At 40.7% G+C, this 16,157-nt stretch overlaps 1 protein-coding gene across 1 annotated transcript in view; it reads right to left on the reverse strand.

The window, feature by feature from the left end:
- The window catches only part of LOC127581062 (mitogen-activated protein kinase 14), a 36,913-nt gene extending 29,823 nt beyond the window's left edge, over positions 1–7,090 (reverse strand). Inside the window, exon 1 of the mRNA XM_052035125.1 lies at positions 6,568–7,090. Within this exon, the coding sequence (XP_051891085.1) occupies positions 6,568–6,683 (116 nt within the window). The 5' untranslated portion in view covers positions 6,684–7,090. The remainder of the gene's footprint in view (positions 1–6,567) is intronic.
- Positions 7,091–16,157: the final 9,067 nt, after the last annotated feature.

The following is a 16,157-nucleotide window of genomic DNA, read 5'->3' on the forward strand; positions in this document are numbered from 1 at the left end:
GGATGTTCTAAAAGATTCCTTGAAAAACACGCAACAGCAAACTCCTGGGAATTCTTGGGCCACGACTGTTCAAAGTGAAGGAGCAGCATTTTGGACAGCACAGAGCCTGAAGTCCATGTATCTATTGGGAATGCACTGAAGCCCAACAGAAATGGTGGAAGCAGCAAACTACCTCAAACTGCCTACAGGAACCTCCTGCCACCACTGTGGAAGAGGAGGCAGGAAGTGGAGCTGCTGCCTCAGAGCACTAGTGACCCAGCTTCAGTCCTGACCTCCAGTGGTGTTTGTATGGAGTTTGCTGTTTTCCCTCTGCTCCAGTTTCATCACAGGTCCTAAACACATGCAAGTTGGTAGTCCAATGTAGATTTGTAGCAAAATGTGATGGGAATTGGTGGGAACATAGGGAAAATAAAGGACTGGTGTAGGATTAGTAGGAATCAATGCTTTCACTTGGACTTGGACTGTATATTTCCATGAGTCCAAGGGTGTCATGTATTGCATCTGGTGCTCCCAGTGCGGCCTCCTGTACATCAGTGAGACCTGCCACAGACTGGGTGACCATTTCGTCAAGCACCTTCGCTCCGTCCCCCACAACAGCCAGGACCCACCCACGTGGTGGCCACCCACTTTAATACCACATCCCACTCTCATACTGACATGTCTATCCATGGCCTCCTCTACTGCCACATTGAGGCCAGACGCAGGTTGGAAGAACAACATCTCCTATTCCACCTTGGGAGTCTCCAACATCGATTTCTGTAACTTCCAATAACACACCCCTTCTTTTTCCTTTCCCTCCCCCCCCCCCCATCTTCCCTTATTCCTGTGACTCCCTTTCCCTGCCTCAATGACCTGTTCATCTTCCCCTCCTCCATCCTTTATTCCATGGTCCACTACCCTCTCCTACCAGATTCCTTTTTCTTCAGCCTTTTGCCTCTTCTACCTATTACCGCTCAGCTTATTACATCTTCCCCCCCTCCCCCATATTACCTAGACTCACTTATCACCTGAACTCACCTATCCCCTGCTTGTGTGTGCTCCCTGCACCTTCCTATTCTGGCTTCTGCCCTCTTCCTTTCCAGTCCTGATGAAGGGTCTCAGCCCAAAATGTCAACTATTTCCCTCCATAGATGCTGCCTGACCAACTGAGTTCCTCCAGCACTTTTTGTGTATTGCTCCAGATTCCAGCATCTGCAAAATTTCTTGTATCTATGTTTCCATACTCTATGACATCCCACATTGGCCTCATCAGCCATCTCAGAACTGGAAGGAAGCAAGTCATCTCCAATCCTCAGGGAATGCCTGAGAACTCCAAGTAACATGTTAAATTTAACAATGGGTTGAATCTTGTAGACTAATTTTTTTTAAATTTTATTTACAGCGTGGTAACAGGCCCTTCCGGCCCAACGAGTCCACACCGCCCATTTTTAAACCCAAATTAACCTACCCATACGTCTTTGTAATGTGGGAGGAAAGCGGAGCACCCGGAGGAAACCCACGCAGACATGGGAGAAAGTACAAACTCCTTACAGACAGCGACGGGAATCGAACCCCGATTGCTGGCGCTGTAATAGCATCGTGCTAACCACTACGCTACCGTGCTTCTGAAAAGGTTCATTCTTTTAAACAGCAGTTGCTCTTTTTTTAAAAAATATCTTAAAATTAGAGTAAATAATTAAGAAAATTATAAAATCTTGTAGATGTCTACATTAGAGACAACAGAGATATTATATGATGCTCATAGCTATCACAACTGATAATAGCTGTGAACTACACTACAGGAGGCCCTGCCACCAGTCACCTCTAGAATCTGACAAGATAGGTGCTCCACATCCAGACCAGCCAAGTGTAAGTATGGAGAGACCATGGCAATACCAAGCCACCAAGATCTGGCTCAATATGTTGAGTTGTTTCTTTTGAAATTCTAGTGACTCAATTCTTTAAATCTAGTTCAGCTAATTCTATTTCCTGAAAGCACACAGATCTGAAGGGAGTGATCAGCGTAACCCACTGGAAGGTCAGTGGCCGTTTAAGTATGCCTGCTGACCTACCAAATTACCCATTCCTGGCATACTACAACGCTGGACTGCGCTTTTGATAATGAATTGTAGTTTGGTAGTACAATTTGCTCTACATTCAGCTTCCCTTGTACATGTGTGCCACAACACAGTGCAAACTAGTGTTCCACTGTAAAGCAAAAGATGATATGATTTCCATCCTAAATTAATTTTAATTCCTTGGTAGCTTTTTTTGAAAATCCAAGTAAATAAATGCCAGAACAAGCTTAAGGTAAACTACAGTTGCGAATCATTTTGCCATAAGAATTGAACATACATTTTGCCTCAACACCAGCAAAAGGGCCACCTGCACTTAACTGGCATGAGCCAAATACTACACCCTCCGTGGATCTGTCACAGGGTGAGATTAACACGTGGTCAAAAGGAAAGGATTCAAAGAGGTACTTAAAAAGCATCCAAGGAACCCCTGGCTCATAACCACTCAAAAGGGTGTAAGAACATTCCCCGTGGTACTGAGAACCTGGTATCGATGCGTTAGGAGCACACAGAAGCCCTATGTAAATGGTGGTAGGAGAGCATCACCTCACAAACTACCCATTCCCCCTCCCAGTCAGGCTCCTGCTGCTCTATTCTTGGAAGAATCTGCAATTCACACACTGGCCTCAGTAGTCAATTCAGAAACTAAAAAACCAGAGTAGAAGCAAGACATCCTCATGAGAGACCACTGAAGAAGATAGTTTAATACATTGATTGTACTGAGAAATACTTGTACATCGGGACTGTGCATCTCATGTTGTTCCTGCCACTTGATTTCCACCTCAGACCTAAACTCCTTGGAAATATCTAATTCCTGTACACCCACCACAGTTTGAGCTGAACAGGCCACACTGAAGCCACTCCAAATCCTCAGGAAATTCCAGTTGATTGCATCCAATTTAGCAAAAGAAATGGGTGCAGCTGAGAGGGTAGCAGAGCAGTGTGTGACTGGAGTATGGCAGACAAATAATTAGCCCCTATATCCATTACTTAAAGTATGTCAATTGTAATTCAGTTGACAGCACACTTGCCCGGGTGAGGGTGTTGTGGATTCATGACCCATTCCACAGATTTCAAAACAAAAATCTAGGGTGACGTGAAAGATGAGAAATAAACAACAGGTTCAGTAGTCCAGATATACACATTCATAAATAATTTGAACAACATATAAATTAAGTACTTATACTTCTATTGTACTTTTCATGATCTCAGGATATCCCAAAACACTTATAGAAAATGAAAGACTTCTGCAGTGTAATAATCATTGTTACAATATAGGAAGTATGATGGTAAGTTTCCACATCAGAGCTCACAATGTAAGTGAGACATTCACCAGAGAATCCACTGGCAATACTGGTTCACTGGGAAGAACTCTCCTCTTTTGTCCAAATGCTGCAGTTGGATCTTTTGCTTCCATCTACAGGGATGAGCACACCCTCAGTCTGAACAAATCATCTGTCAATACAGCACTGCATTTGCTCTGCATTGCATTAATGTGACTGCCTAATGTGTTAAAAATCCCTGTAACAGGAGCATCACCTTGTATACGACATGTATCGTTGCCCCTTTTTGACGTTTGGATGAAAGGGAGAAAACAAAAGGCAAATACAGTTTTAAAATAAAAAAAATCCCAAGAAAAATACCATTAGCAAAATGAAGCAAGATAAACAAAAAGAAAGTGAGGTCCACTCATTTGTCTGATTTACCAGCATCTCCCTCAGATCAAAGCAGACCTCGCCATTGACTGATGTGAGCTTGCATCCCATCCAATTGGGAAATCATTTATTTCTAGCCCTCTATCAATACACACCCTTGGCAGCACCCAAACCTTTTTTCGCATTTCCAGACTTTGATTCTGCTCATGTTTTTGTTGTTAGTCTCTGATTCTCCATTTGGTCCAACTCATCCATAGCTCAGCACTCTACATTCTGTCATGCACAATCCCATTTTCTCTTATCCTCCCATTCATTGTTAACACTCCTCGAGCCATTCATACAATGCCAAATACCTCCACATCCTTATTTCTCTCCTAACTTTTAAATCCATCTTTCTGACTGCCTCCCTTTACTCTCCCACGATGGTTTGATACCATTTATATTTGATACATTTACATGACACATTGGGACACTTTCTACAATGAAGCTGATGCACAAATCTAAAGTTACTGGCATCACATAAGATACCTTGTGAAGTATAGTTATTATATTTTTATAGCTGTGATCATATAAATTCAAAAGAAAGAAACGCTGCAAATCAGTGCTTAAACTAAAATCTTTTTTCTTAATACAGAATTTTTAGACATGGACACAATATAGGTTATTTACAACATTTGGATATTTATTAACAGTACCTAATAAAAAAATATTCCATCTAAACATCCAAACCTTGTTTTAGGAATTATTGGCATTAGCTTGGCAGAAAATCTGAAAATAAATTAGCACAAACAGATACAAGCATAATCTAACTACGTGAATTTTTAAATAGGGGCTTACTGGATTATCTCATGATCATGTGACTTGAATTGGCTATGCAAATTTGGTGTATTAACATTACACCCATTGGAAACAACTTACAACCACCAAATGTATATTGAAAATTAATTGCTGCTTATTGACTGACTCTGTGATAAACAGCAGTGATCAATGGCTGTGGTATATGCTATTTCAAAGTTAACTGATAAAAATATTCAAAAATGTAAATTAATTAGTTTTCACAGGAAGCATTTTGCTCAAAAAATTAAGCAACTTGAAATAATCTGTCAAAAGGTCAAAAGTTTAAAAATCACAGGCTGAAAAACAAACCCAATTAACCTTTCCATATCATATTTTGTTACCCATTTATTCTATTAAACTGTTTCTACTGAATATAGCAAGTAACAAAAGTGTTCAATCATATAATACTCAGGTCAGGCAGCATCTTTGCTGAAACAAAGACCTTTCATCTGAACAGTTCATCGACCAGAAGCATTTTAAGGTTGTTTCCCACTCCACAGAAGTTGCATGACCTACAGCACACTGCCAGCATTCTCTGATTTTATTTCAGATTCCCACTGTTTTTCTTTGCTTTGAAAACTGTCCAACTATATTGTAAGACATGTACAACAAATGCAAATAACTGTATATTTATGCTTCCTTGCCACACCAATCACAGCATTCTTGGGCATCAGGAAGATTTCTAGAGATAAAACTACATGACTGTTTTTTTTAAATATACAGGTGAACCAATAAGTTTGCTTGTTCAAAAAAACACATCCAGGTTATCAAATGGCATAAGTACCACTACTGGCACCTAATGCTCAACAGTTTTCCAGGGAATCACCTCCCCAGCAGTTTTATTTTACGAATTCTTCGAGATACTGTACTTCATTGTGGATTTTTTTTTACGAAACACGCATGAGAGCTGTGACTGAGGTAAGTGATTATACTCCGGCTTGTTTAAAACAAACTGCATTTTTCTGCAAACTGCAATCTACATTCTTCTTCCATCCCTTCAAATTGGTTCCATATCTTCAAAGACATCCAATTCCTCAGCCTTATTTACAAGTTCCTCTGCAGCCTTACTCCACCCTAACTTTGCATACAACTTCCAGATCCACAAGCCAGACTTTATACCAAAAATGCTGAAATTTACACATCTTCTGAACCATCTTACAGCAAGATTCAATCTTGTTTTTGCAACAGCTCAGACTAAGTACAGAATCATATAACACTGTTTTACTTTCGTATGGACGAACAAAACAATTAAAGATACAGAATAACACCAAGGACAAAAAAGACACAGACTTCCCAAACTGTAAATCAGCAAATTACAAATCTCCGTCAAACAATTCAGGTGCTTTCCCAAAAGGGGGAAACATTTCAATAAGCCGAATTATTAACAGCCAACAGATTCCCAAGGGAAAAATAAAATAAAACACTGTTAATGTTAATCAAATGTACCACTTGCACCAATAAATAATTTGGTCAACAAATAACAATAAAATCCACTTTAATGCTTGGTTGACCAATCAAATGCAGCCGGTGTCAGGCAACATCACAAACAGAGTATATAAAAGCTTAAAACTCAACTATAAGACAACCTGTTTTTGGATCAACGTCGAATATCTCTGATTCAATCATTAAAGAAGCAAATGCATGCTTTCGCTAGCCTCTGGTTATTTCACACTTTTGTTGCAACATAACTTCGGGCAGTTATTGGACTAGGAGAATCCGAACTCTTCTGAACAAGTTCCCGAGCAACCTTCTTTTTGGGAGGATGGGGGTGCAAACCCTCATTTAATGTTTGCAAAGCGGCATTTGTGCACCACAGCATGCACAAAGCTAAACCAAACAAACACGCCAAAGAAAAACGCTAAGGACATTTCGGGGCCTAGCGAGGCCTGCAGGAGTGCAAGGTAGAAGCGACGCTGCAGCTCCCACTCCAAAAAAGAAACTTTCTTCCTTGCAACTTGTGCGCGACTCTAAGCAGATAAATAAAATCAAGCAAGCAAATCAACAGGCAGAGAGGCACATACCAGACGGAGCCATAAGCTCCAGAGCCCACGGGTGCGAGGTTCTGGTATCTCTCCGGCACTTCCCAGATTGTCTTATTCAACTCCTGCCTGTAAAAGTGCGGCCTGACTTCTGACATGGTGCAGAGTCTTGCTCTCCCCTTTGAGGAGGAGGAGGATGCCAGTCAGACGATGGAAATAATTAATTGAAGAGAGCCAAAAATTAAAAAGGATTTTTTTCTTTCTCTCCCTCTCTCTCTCTCCCCGAACAAAACGTGCACTCCCGGGCTCGAAATGCAAGTTGCGGATCACAGGTTAGAGCAGCGAGCGACCCATGCTGCCGCTGCTGCTGAGGGGAGCCGCGGCGCTGAAGCGACAACCGCGCGTTTGACAATCGGCGGCCAGCGCTCCAGCTCCCACTCATTCCACTTCCCCTTTCGGCCGCAGTGACGTCAGGCAGTTCCCGCCCGCGCCCCCGAACCGGGCCGGCGTGCACGTGCGCGCGCGCACACACACGCGCGCGCGCCTCGCCTCGCCTCGCTCGGGGATTGCGTCATGCTTCCTGGCACTGATGCCCGGGAGGGGAGGGTAGGGTCAGTTCGGTCACTCACCACTCCCTGGCGCAGGCGCACTGCTGAACGACCCTCCTGTTCCCCCTGTCATTTACGCGGCTGCTTTGTTGCGGACGGTAAATTATGCTGGTAACTGAGAGCAGGAATCGCTGCGTGCGTTTTGCAGATGCTGAATGTTATTTCTTGCGGGGCAGAGGGGAGGGGAGGGGGAAGCGAGAAGCATTGATCATACACATAAACACATGGCACCTGTCGATACAGCGTCAGTGACTGCTCAGATCTGTTGCAAAGCTGAAAGCAGAGAATGCATTTACATGTCCACCTTCATTTCCAACCTTTTGCATCACCTAAGACACTTGCCTCACACTCTGGAAACTTACGGTGTTTCAGACTAGCTTGCGTAATTTTGCTGAAGATGTATTTCCTTCTAGATTTATTTCAAAATTTACAAATTGATACGTATCATTGCTGGTGATTTTTATGCAACATGGTTTCAGGTGTTGCATTTTAAATAAATACAAATAAAAAGATATTATTTTGAGATGCATTTTTCCTGAACCATGGCTTCTTCTCTACCAGAGCCGACAGACTCTTAACCATATATTACCGCCCCCCCTCTAAAATTAAGAGCAAAATTAAGGCACTTTGCAGAAGCAATATTGAACAAAGTCTGAAAAAGCTACACAAGGAGACAATAGTGCAAAAAGGGATGGATTTTAATGAGTGGCTTGAAGAAGCAATGAGGGGTAGAAATGGAGAGCCTTAAGATAGGAGTTTCAGAGCTTAATATATCAGCAACTGAATGCAAAGCCACCAGAGGTGAAGTGGTTAAAGTGGGAATCTATAAGATGACAAAAATGGAGGAATGTAGAAATAAAAACAGAAAATAGAATCATAGAACAGTACAGCACAATACAGGCCCTTTGGCCCACAATGTTGTGCCAACCTTTAAACCTCGCCTAAGACTGTCTAACCCCTTCCTCCCACATATCCCTCTATTTTAAATTCCTCCATATGCTTATTTAGTAATCTCTTGAACCTGACCAATGTACCTGCCTCCACCACCGCCCCAGGCAGCACATTCCATGCTCCAACCACTCTCTGGGTAAAAAACCTCCCTCTGATAGAGATACTCAGCAGATCAGGCAGACTTTGTAGAGAGAGAAAAATAAGGTTAACGATTCAGGTTTATAAATTTTTATCAGAATTGAGAAAACAGCTTACAGAGAGATGGGGCAGAGTGGGGTGGATGGGGGTTGAGAGTGAGGGGACCAGAGGAATCCAGTGTTGTAGCTACAGGAGATTATGAAGCAAGCGAGAAAAGGCCACAGAGGAATATGAAATTGAGGATAAAAATTTTTAAATTGATATTTAACCTGGGAATCAATGTAGGTCAGCAAGTGCACATGTGACAGATAACAATGCCCGTTGTGAGTTAGGATATGAGCAAAAGATATTTGGATGACATTAAATACATGGAATGGAAGATGGGATATTGGCCAGGCATGCACTGGAATCGTCAAGCTTTGAGGTAACCAAGGAATCACTGACAGTTTCACTGCTAGATAACATGAAGAAGGGCAGGGTTGAGCAGTTTGATTGAGATAGAGATAGACATTAATAGTGTTGATGTAGATATGGTATCTGAAGCTCATCTGCAGGTCAAGCATGTCATGAGGGTTGTGAACAGGCTTGTTCAGCTTCAAACAACACCCATGTGGAAGGATCAAAGATAATAGTTAATCTGACAAACTTTCTGTTATTCCAGTCTTAGAAGTTGAGCAAGTTGCCAGGCAATTTAGAAGAATGAAGAGTGTTGATTTTGAGTTAGAGCTGGGTTTTGCCATCAAATTATGGAACAGAAGGAGGCTATACAACCTTTTGAGTCAGCACTCTGCAAGAATATTTCAGCAGATCTTTACCTCATTTCCTGTAGCCCTGAAATTGCATTTTATCTTTCAAGTATTGATCTAGTTCCCAATGGAAAGCTTTGATTAACTCTGACTCCACCAAATGGTCAGGCATTGCATATAAGATGCTAACTATACACTATGCAAATAAAAAAGTTTTCCATCTGTCAACTTTAGTTCTTTTGCCAATCACCATAACTCCACTTCCTGTAGTTCTTGGTCCTCCACTAAGAGCAGTTTCCTAATATCTAGACGTTCGTTATTTTGAACCGTTTCATGATTCAATACGATCTGAGAGAAGAAATTTCTATGCACCTTAGTTTGAAATGACTGGCCCTTATTTGGTATTGGTTTATTATTGTCACTTGTACCAAGGTACAGTGAAAAACTTGTCTTGCATACCATTCGTACAGATCAATTCATTACACAGTGCAGTTACATTGAGTTAGTACAGAGTGCATTGAGGTAGTACAAGTAAAAACAATAACAGTACAGAGTAAGGTGTAACAGCTCCAGAAGAAGTGCAGTGCAATAAGGTGCAAGGTCACAACAAGGTAGATCATGAGGTCAGAGTCCATCTCACTGTAAAAGGGAACGGTTCAATAGTCTTATCACAGTGGGATAGAAGCTGTCCTTAAGCCTGGTGGCATGTGCCCTCAGGATCCTGTATCTTCTGCCTGATGCAAGAGGAGAGAAGTACCTGTGTCCCCTTGTTGTGACTCTCCCACTAGTGAAAACATCTCAACATCTACCTTGTCAAGCCCACTAAGAGTCTTGTATGTTTGAATAAGGTCACTCCTCATTCTTCTAAACTCCAAGGTATACAGACTCAAACTGTCTCACGTTTCTTGATAGGACAACCCTCTCATCACAGGAATTGGCCTGGTGAATCTCCTTTGCACTGCCTCCAATGCTACTATATCCCTTTTTAGGGAAGGGAACCAAACTGCACTGTATCCCAGGTGTGGCCTCACCAATAACCTGTACAACTGTAACAAAGCCTCCCTATTCTTAAATGCCATCCCCTTTGAAAAAAAAAGGCCAATATGCCATTTGTCTTCTTAACTACTTTTTGGAGCTGCCTTTTAACTCTTTGTGGTTCATGTACTAGAACACCTTGATTCCTCTGAACTTCACTCATATGCAGTCTGTTTCCATTTAATTCCTCTTACTGATGTGCATGACCTCACTCTTCCCCACATTAAGCTCCATTTGCCAGGTTTTTACCCAGTCCTTCAATTTATCTATATCTCATTGCAGAATCTCATTGTCCTTATCAAAACATGCCTATCCACCTATTTTTGTTTCATTAGTAAACTTGGAAACCTTACATTTTGTTCCATCCTCCAGGTCATTAATGTAAAGAATGAACAACTGAGGGTCAATAACCAGTCCCTGGTATATTCCACTAGTTATATCCCTCCAGCCTATTTATTCCAACTCATTGTTTTCTATGTGACAGCTGGTTTTCAGTGCATGCTAATACACTTCCTCCAATATCTTGGGCTCTTAATTTATGCAGCAGCTTCTTATGTTGCACCTTGTCAAATGCCTTTTAGAAATCTAAATACACTCTTTAGGTTCCCTTCTATCAACTCTCCCTGTCACATCCTCAAAGGATTTGAGAAAATTTGTGAAACATGATTTACCTTTCATAAAACTAGTTTGACTAGATTTCATTATATTCAGCTTTCCTAAATGATTAGTTATTCCCCCTTTGATTATTAACATCTTGATGTTAAATAGCTGTAAAACTAACTGGCCTATGGTGTCCCGCCTTCTGTCTTCCTCACTTTTTGAGCAAGAGAGTTACTCAGGCTATTTTCCAATCTTCTGGTACCCTCCTGGAATTTAATCTGATTTGAACATTTTCAATCGATGGGTCCACTATCTCTGCAGCCACTTCCTTTAAACCCTTAGGGTGCAGTCTATCAGTTAAAGGAGTTTGTCTTTTGTAACACATTTGTTTTTTTTAAAGTGAGTAAGATGTTGCAGTTAACATCTGAGTTCGTAGTGTAGCGGTTAGCATAACACTATTACAGTGCCAGTGACCCAGGTTCAATTCCGGCCACTGTCTGTCTCCCCGTGACTGCGTGGGTTTTCTCCAGGTACTCCGGTTTCCTCCCACATTCCAAAGATGTGCAGGTTAGGAAGTTGTGGGCATGTTATGTTGGCACCGGAAGCATGGCGACACTTGCAGGCTGCCCCCAGAACACTGTAAGCAAAAGATGCATTTCACTGTGTGTTTCAATGTACATGTGATTAATAAAGAAGAAATCTTATCTTATAGTATCATAGATTGGTTACAACACTGAAGGAGGCTACTTGGCCTATAATTTCTGCGCAGGCTTTCTACCAGAGTGAACTCTCTAGTTCCACCCACTGGTCCTTTCTCTCTAGTCTTGCTAATTTTTTTCCACTGTTTAATTATCCGGTTCCCTCCTGAAGGCCACAATGGACATACCTCTACCACATCTGCAAGCAATGCATTCCAGATTCCAACCACATGCTACATAAAAGTAGTTCTTCCTCATATCACTCTTCCTTTTTATTTTAAAACTATGACCTCTAGTTTTCAACTCCTCCACTGAAGGGAACAGCTTCCATTATCCAATCTGTCCAGACCCATCATCATTTTATATCTCCTCAATCTTCTCAATCTTCTCCTCCCCAAAGAAAACAGTCCTAATCCCTCTATTCTATTCTTCTGCAGTAGCCTTTCATCATAGGAAACATTCCTCTAATTTTTTTTCTGGATCGTCTCTAATGCCTTTACATCCTTGCCATATTATGGCAACCAGAATTGAACATGATATTCCAGTTGAGGATGAACCAGTGTTTTGTAAAGGTTCAAAATCACCTCACTGTATGTCTCTGTTGCTAAAGCCCAGAATTGTGCATGCCTTATTAATCTCTTCCTCAACTAATGATTTGTCCACCTCAGGACTCTTTCTGCTCCTGCACCCTTTTAGAATATTATCCTTTATTCCATATTGCCTCTGCTCATTCTTCCCACCAAAATGCTCCGCCTTACATTTCGCTACATTAAACTTCATCTGCCATGTGTCTGTCCAGTCCACTGGCCTGCTTATATCCTGCTGCAATCTATCACTCCCAATATTTTGAAGTTTTGTGTCATTCACAAATGTAGAAATTGTGGCTTCCTCCTCCAAGGTCTAGGTTGTTAATATAGATTAAAAAAAACCAATGACCCTAACACCGATCCCTGGGGAACACCAATATTCATCTTCTTCCAGTAACTTGACTAAGTTCCCATTTTCATTTTTATGGACCATACATTTTGCTTCACAATTTTTTTTATTTATTTACTTGATGTGGATATTGCTAGCAATGAGTTCTTATATATAATAATGAATTAGCAACAGTATATTTCTGAGTCATGATAAAGTGTGACTTGGAAGGGAACATGCAGAGTGTGGAGTCCCATGCCCACTGCCCTTGTCTTCATGGTTAGAAAAGTTGTGAGTTTAAGACCTGCTCTCAAAGAAGCTGTGGCAAGTTGTTACAAAACTTTTTCCAAATGTACATTTTGCTGCAAGGGGAAAATAAGAAAGGGAATGTAGCGGGTGGAGAGTTTGTTAAAAATCAAACGGATTGTTGTGCTTTGGTACACCTTGAGCCTTGTGAGTGTGTTGGAGCTTCAGTCATCTAGATAATAGAAGAGCATTCCGTCACTCTCCTGCCTTGTGCCATGTAGATGATGGGAACATTTTGAAGAGTCATGATATAAGTCACTTGCTGTAGGATACCTGGCCCGCTCTTATAGCCAAAATACTTATGTTCCTATCAATTAATTTCCTGGTCACCTCTAGGACATCAGTGGTACGAGATTTAACCATGATAAGGCTATTGAAAGCCAAGGGGAGGTGACTCTTTTTGAAGATGGTCACTGCCTCGCACTTGTGTGAATGAATATTACTTTCAACTTATCAGCCCACACCTAAATGTTGTCCAGATTCTACTGCACACGGGGATGGATTTCATTCTCTGAGGATGTGTCTGAATTTGAATGTTGTACAATCATCAGTGTATATTCAAACCTTATGATGGAAGACGAGAGGTCATTAATGGGCAGCTGGAAGATAAGCACCTAGGACCCTATCCTGAGGAACCTCTGCAGCTCTAACATTGTGTTCATGGCCCACATACTATATGTCTCGTCAAATATTCTCCTTGCTCATTGATTTTAGTAATAACCAATGATCATTCCAAATAACATATTCAGAGTATTTCATTGAAGTATTTTGAGAAAATACGCTGTGGCATACAAATAGATTTTCAAAATTATGTTCCTCCAAAGTTTGTAGTCCTCAAAAAAACCCTGCTTTGTACTTACAATTACTCTCCCACAAAACTTAATAGAAAGTTACTTTTATGCTTAATCCTTTCCCATTCCAATTCCAAATCATTCTATAACTCTGATTTTTTTGTCCTGTTGTACCCTGGGCATTATACATTCTTATAGAAAATACATTGCTCCACTCGGTAATCAACAAAATATTACAATGCTTGCAAATGACTCTTTTTGACCATAGCGTAGCAAGGTGTTGACAAATGAGTTCAAAGAAATACTGAAGCAACTATTTTTGATCTGTAAAGTGGAAGCACAAGTCTACATTCCATTAAACTGCTTTCTTTTGCAGACTAAGCTAGATGAAAGGGGAAAACACAGCAGAAATGAGAAGTCTAACTCCAGTTTAAAGGGCTTTATATTTTAGGAAGAAGAGTTGACAAAGGAAGGTAAAGGACTTTCAATTTTTATTGTTCTAAGAATGAATTATTTTATCCAGGAACTTCCATCTCATACATAAATTTCAGTTTGTAGGCAACTATTTGAGTGCCAAAGATCATGGCAGATATTCCAGTGTCTCATTTTTTATGAGAATGTGAGGTAAGTGTGCCAGAATGCTTATGATAGTTGCCTGAAAATAAGCATTGCTTTCATTGCCATTTCTCAGTATGTCCATATGTTTGGCTTGTTCTCAGCAGCTAAACATTAATAAGGAAAAATAACTATAAGCATGTTATGATCTAGAAAAAAATGCACTGAGAGGAAAAATGGTTAAAATTCCAATTGGCTAAGTTTTAATTAAAAAGCAAAAGATGAAGATGCTGGAAACCTGAAAGTACAGAAATCTGGAAATACTCATCAGTCACACAACATCTGTGAAGAGAGAAACAGAGTTAAGATATTTTAGATTGATCATCATTGATCAGCTTTCATCAGAACTGAGAAGGTTAGATAGCAAATAAGTTCCAAGTTGTTCTGTTTTATTTCACAGTGGAGGACACTGCAAATATCCCAAAGGTGGGTCAATTTCAAATATCATGGAAGATCTTCTAACAATCCCTATCATGAGAGACAAGATATTGGAAAAAACTAATGGGACCAAAGGCAGACAAGTTACCAGGACTCAATGGCTGTATTCGAGGATCTTAAAGGAAGTGGCTGCAGAAACAGTAGAGATGTTGGCTGAAGTTTTTCAAAACTCACTGAGTTCTGGGAGAGTACTAGCAGATTGGAAAACCACAAACTTGATTACCTTGTTCACGAGGGTGAGAGACAAACAGAAGGAAACTGTAGGTCAGTTTAGCTTAACATCTTTTGTTGGCAAGATGCTGGACGTTATAAGCAAGGAAGAAACAGTTGATCATTTGAAGAAGCTCGATACAATCAAAACAAGTCAAGATGGTTTTATGAAAAGAATAGCATGTTTGATAAATTTGCTACATTTCTGTTATTTGTAATATATACTAATGATTTGGATGAAAATGTAGGTGTCTGATTAGTAAGTTTGCAGATAACACAAAAATTGGTGGATAGCTGGAAGGTTGTTAAAGGACACAGCAGGATAGAGATCAGTTGGAAGTTTGGGCAGAGAAATGGCAGATGGAGTGTAATCCATATACCTTTTTACGTAATGCATTTTGATAGGTCAAATGCAAGAACAAAGTATACAGTGTATGGCAGTACCCTCAGAAGCATTGATTTATTGAGGAATCTTGGGGTGTAAGTCCATAGCTACCTATGCAACACAAGTGAAAAGGTTGGAAAAGAAGACATAAGGCATGTGTGTCTTCATCAGGTAGGGCATTGAGTATAAAAGTTGGCAAGCCATTTTGCAGCTATATAAAACTTTGGTTAGGCCACATTTGAAGTATTGTGTGTGTTTCTAGTTGCCACACCATAGGGAAGAGGTGGAGGATTTGGAGGGGATGCAGAAGAGGTTCACTGGGATGTCACCTGGATTGGAGTGTATTAGCTATAAGGACAGGTTGGACAAACTTGGATTGTTTTCGCTGAAGCATTGGAGGCTGAGGGGAGTACGTGCAAGATAGAAGTGCAAATTATGAGAGCCAGAGACAGAGTAGATAGTTAGAGTCTTTTTCCCAGGGTGGAAATGTCAAATACCAGAGGACATAGCTTTAAGGTGGGAGGGGGAAATTTTAAAGCGGATTCATGAGACAAGTCTTTATTTTACACAGAGAATGGTAGGTGCCTAGAACGTGCTGCCAAGGGAGGTGGTGGATGCAGATATAATAACAACATTTAAGAGGCATTTATACACATGAATTGGCAGGGAATAGAAAGCGATAGACCACATGCAGGCAGATGGGATTAGTGTAGATTGGCATCATGGTTGGTGCAGACATGGGGAGCCGAAGGGCCTAGTCCCGTGCTGTACAGTCCCATGTTCTAAGTTCTAAGTTTTAAATTTTGTTTCCCCAGAGATTATGAAAAATTAGTAATTTATTGGTCTAATGGTGGATAGCTCACACCCATGGAATTCATGGGTCCTGTATGTTCAACATGGATGTTCTGGAAGATTTTCCTTTGTAGCTGTAAACAGGATGAAATAAAAACCAAGGTACTAGTAGTCAGTGCTGTGAACATTGAGAACATGCCTTGCCTTGGCTGAGGAAAAGCATGTGGGAAGTTAGTTAACTTCCTCTAAAGCAAGATATCCCACTAACATGAAGATTTATTGTATAAGTAAGCAAAGACAAGTTGGACATATTGGTTTTAATAAGTAGAATTATAACTGTTACTCAGTTGCCTCAAAATTCATCCTTGCTTAGTGGTTAATTTCAATGGAATAAGTTTAAAAGG

Source organism: Pristis pectinata, chromosome 20 (genome assembly GCF_009764475.1).
Source record: "Pristis pectinata isolate sPriPec2 chromosome 20, sPriPec2.1.pri, whole genome shotgun sequence".
Lineage (NCBI taxonomy): Eukaryota > Metazoa > Chordata > Chondrichthyes > Rhinopristiformes > Pristidae > Pristis > Pristis pectinata.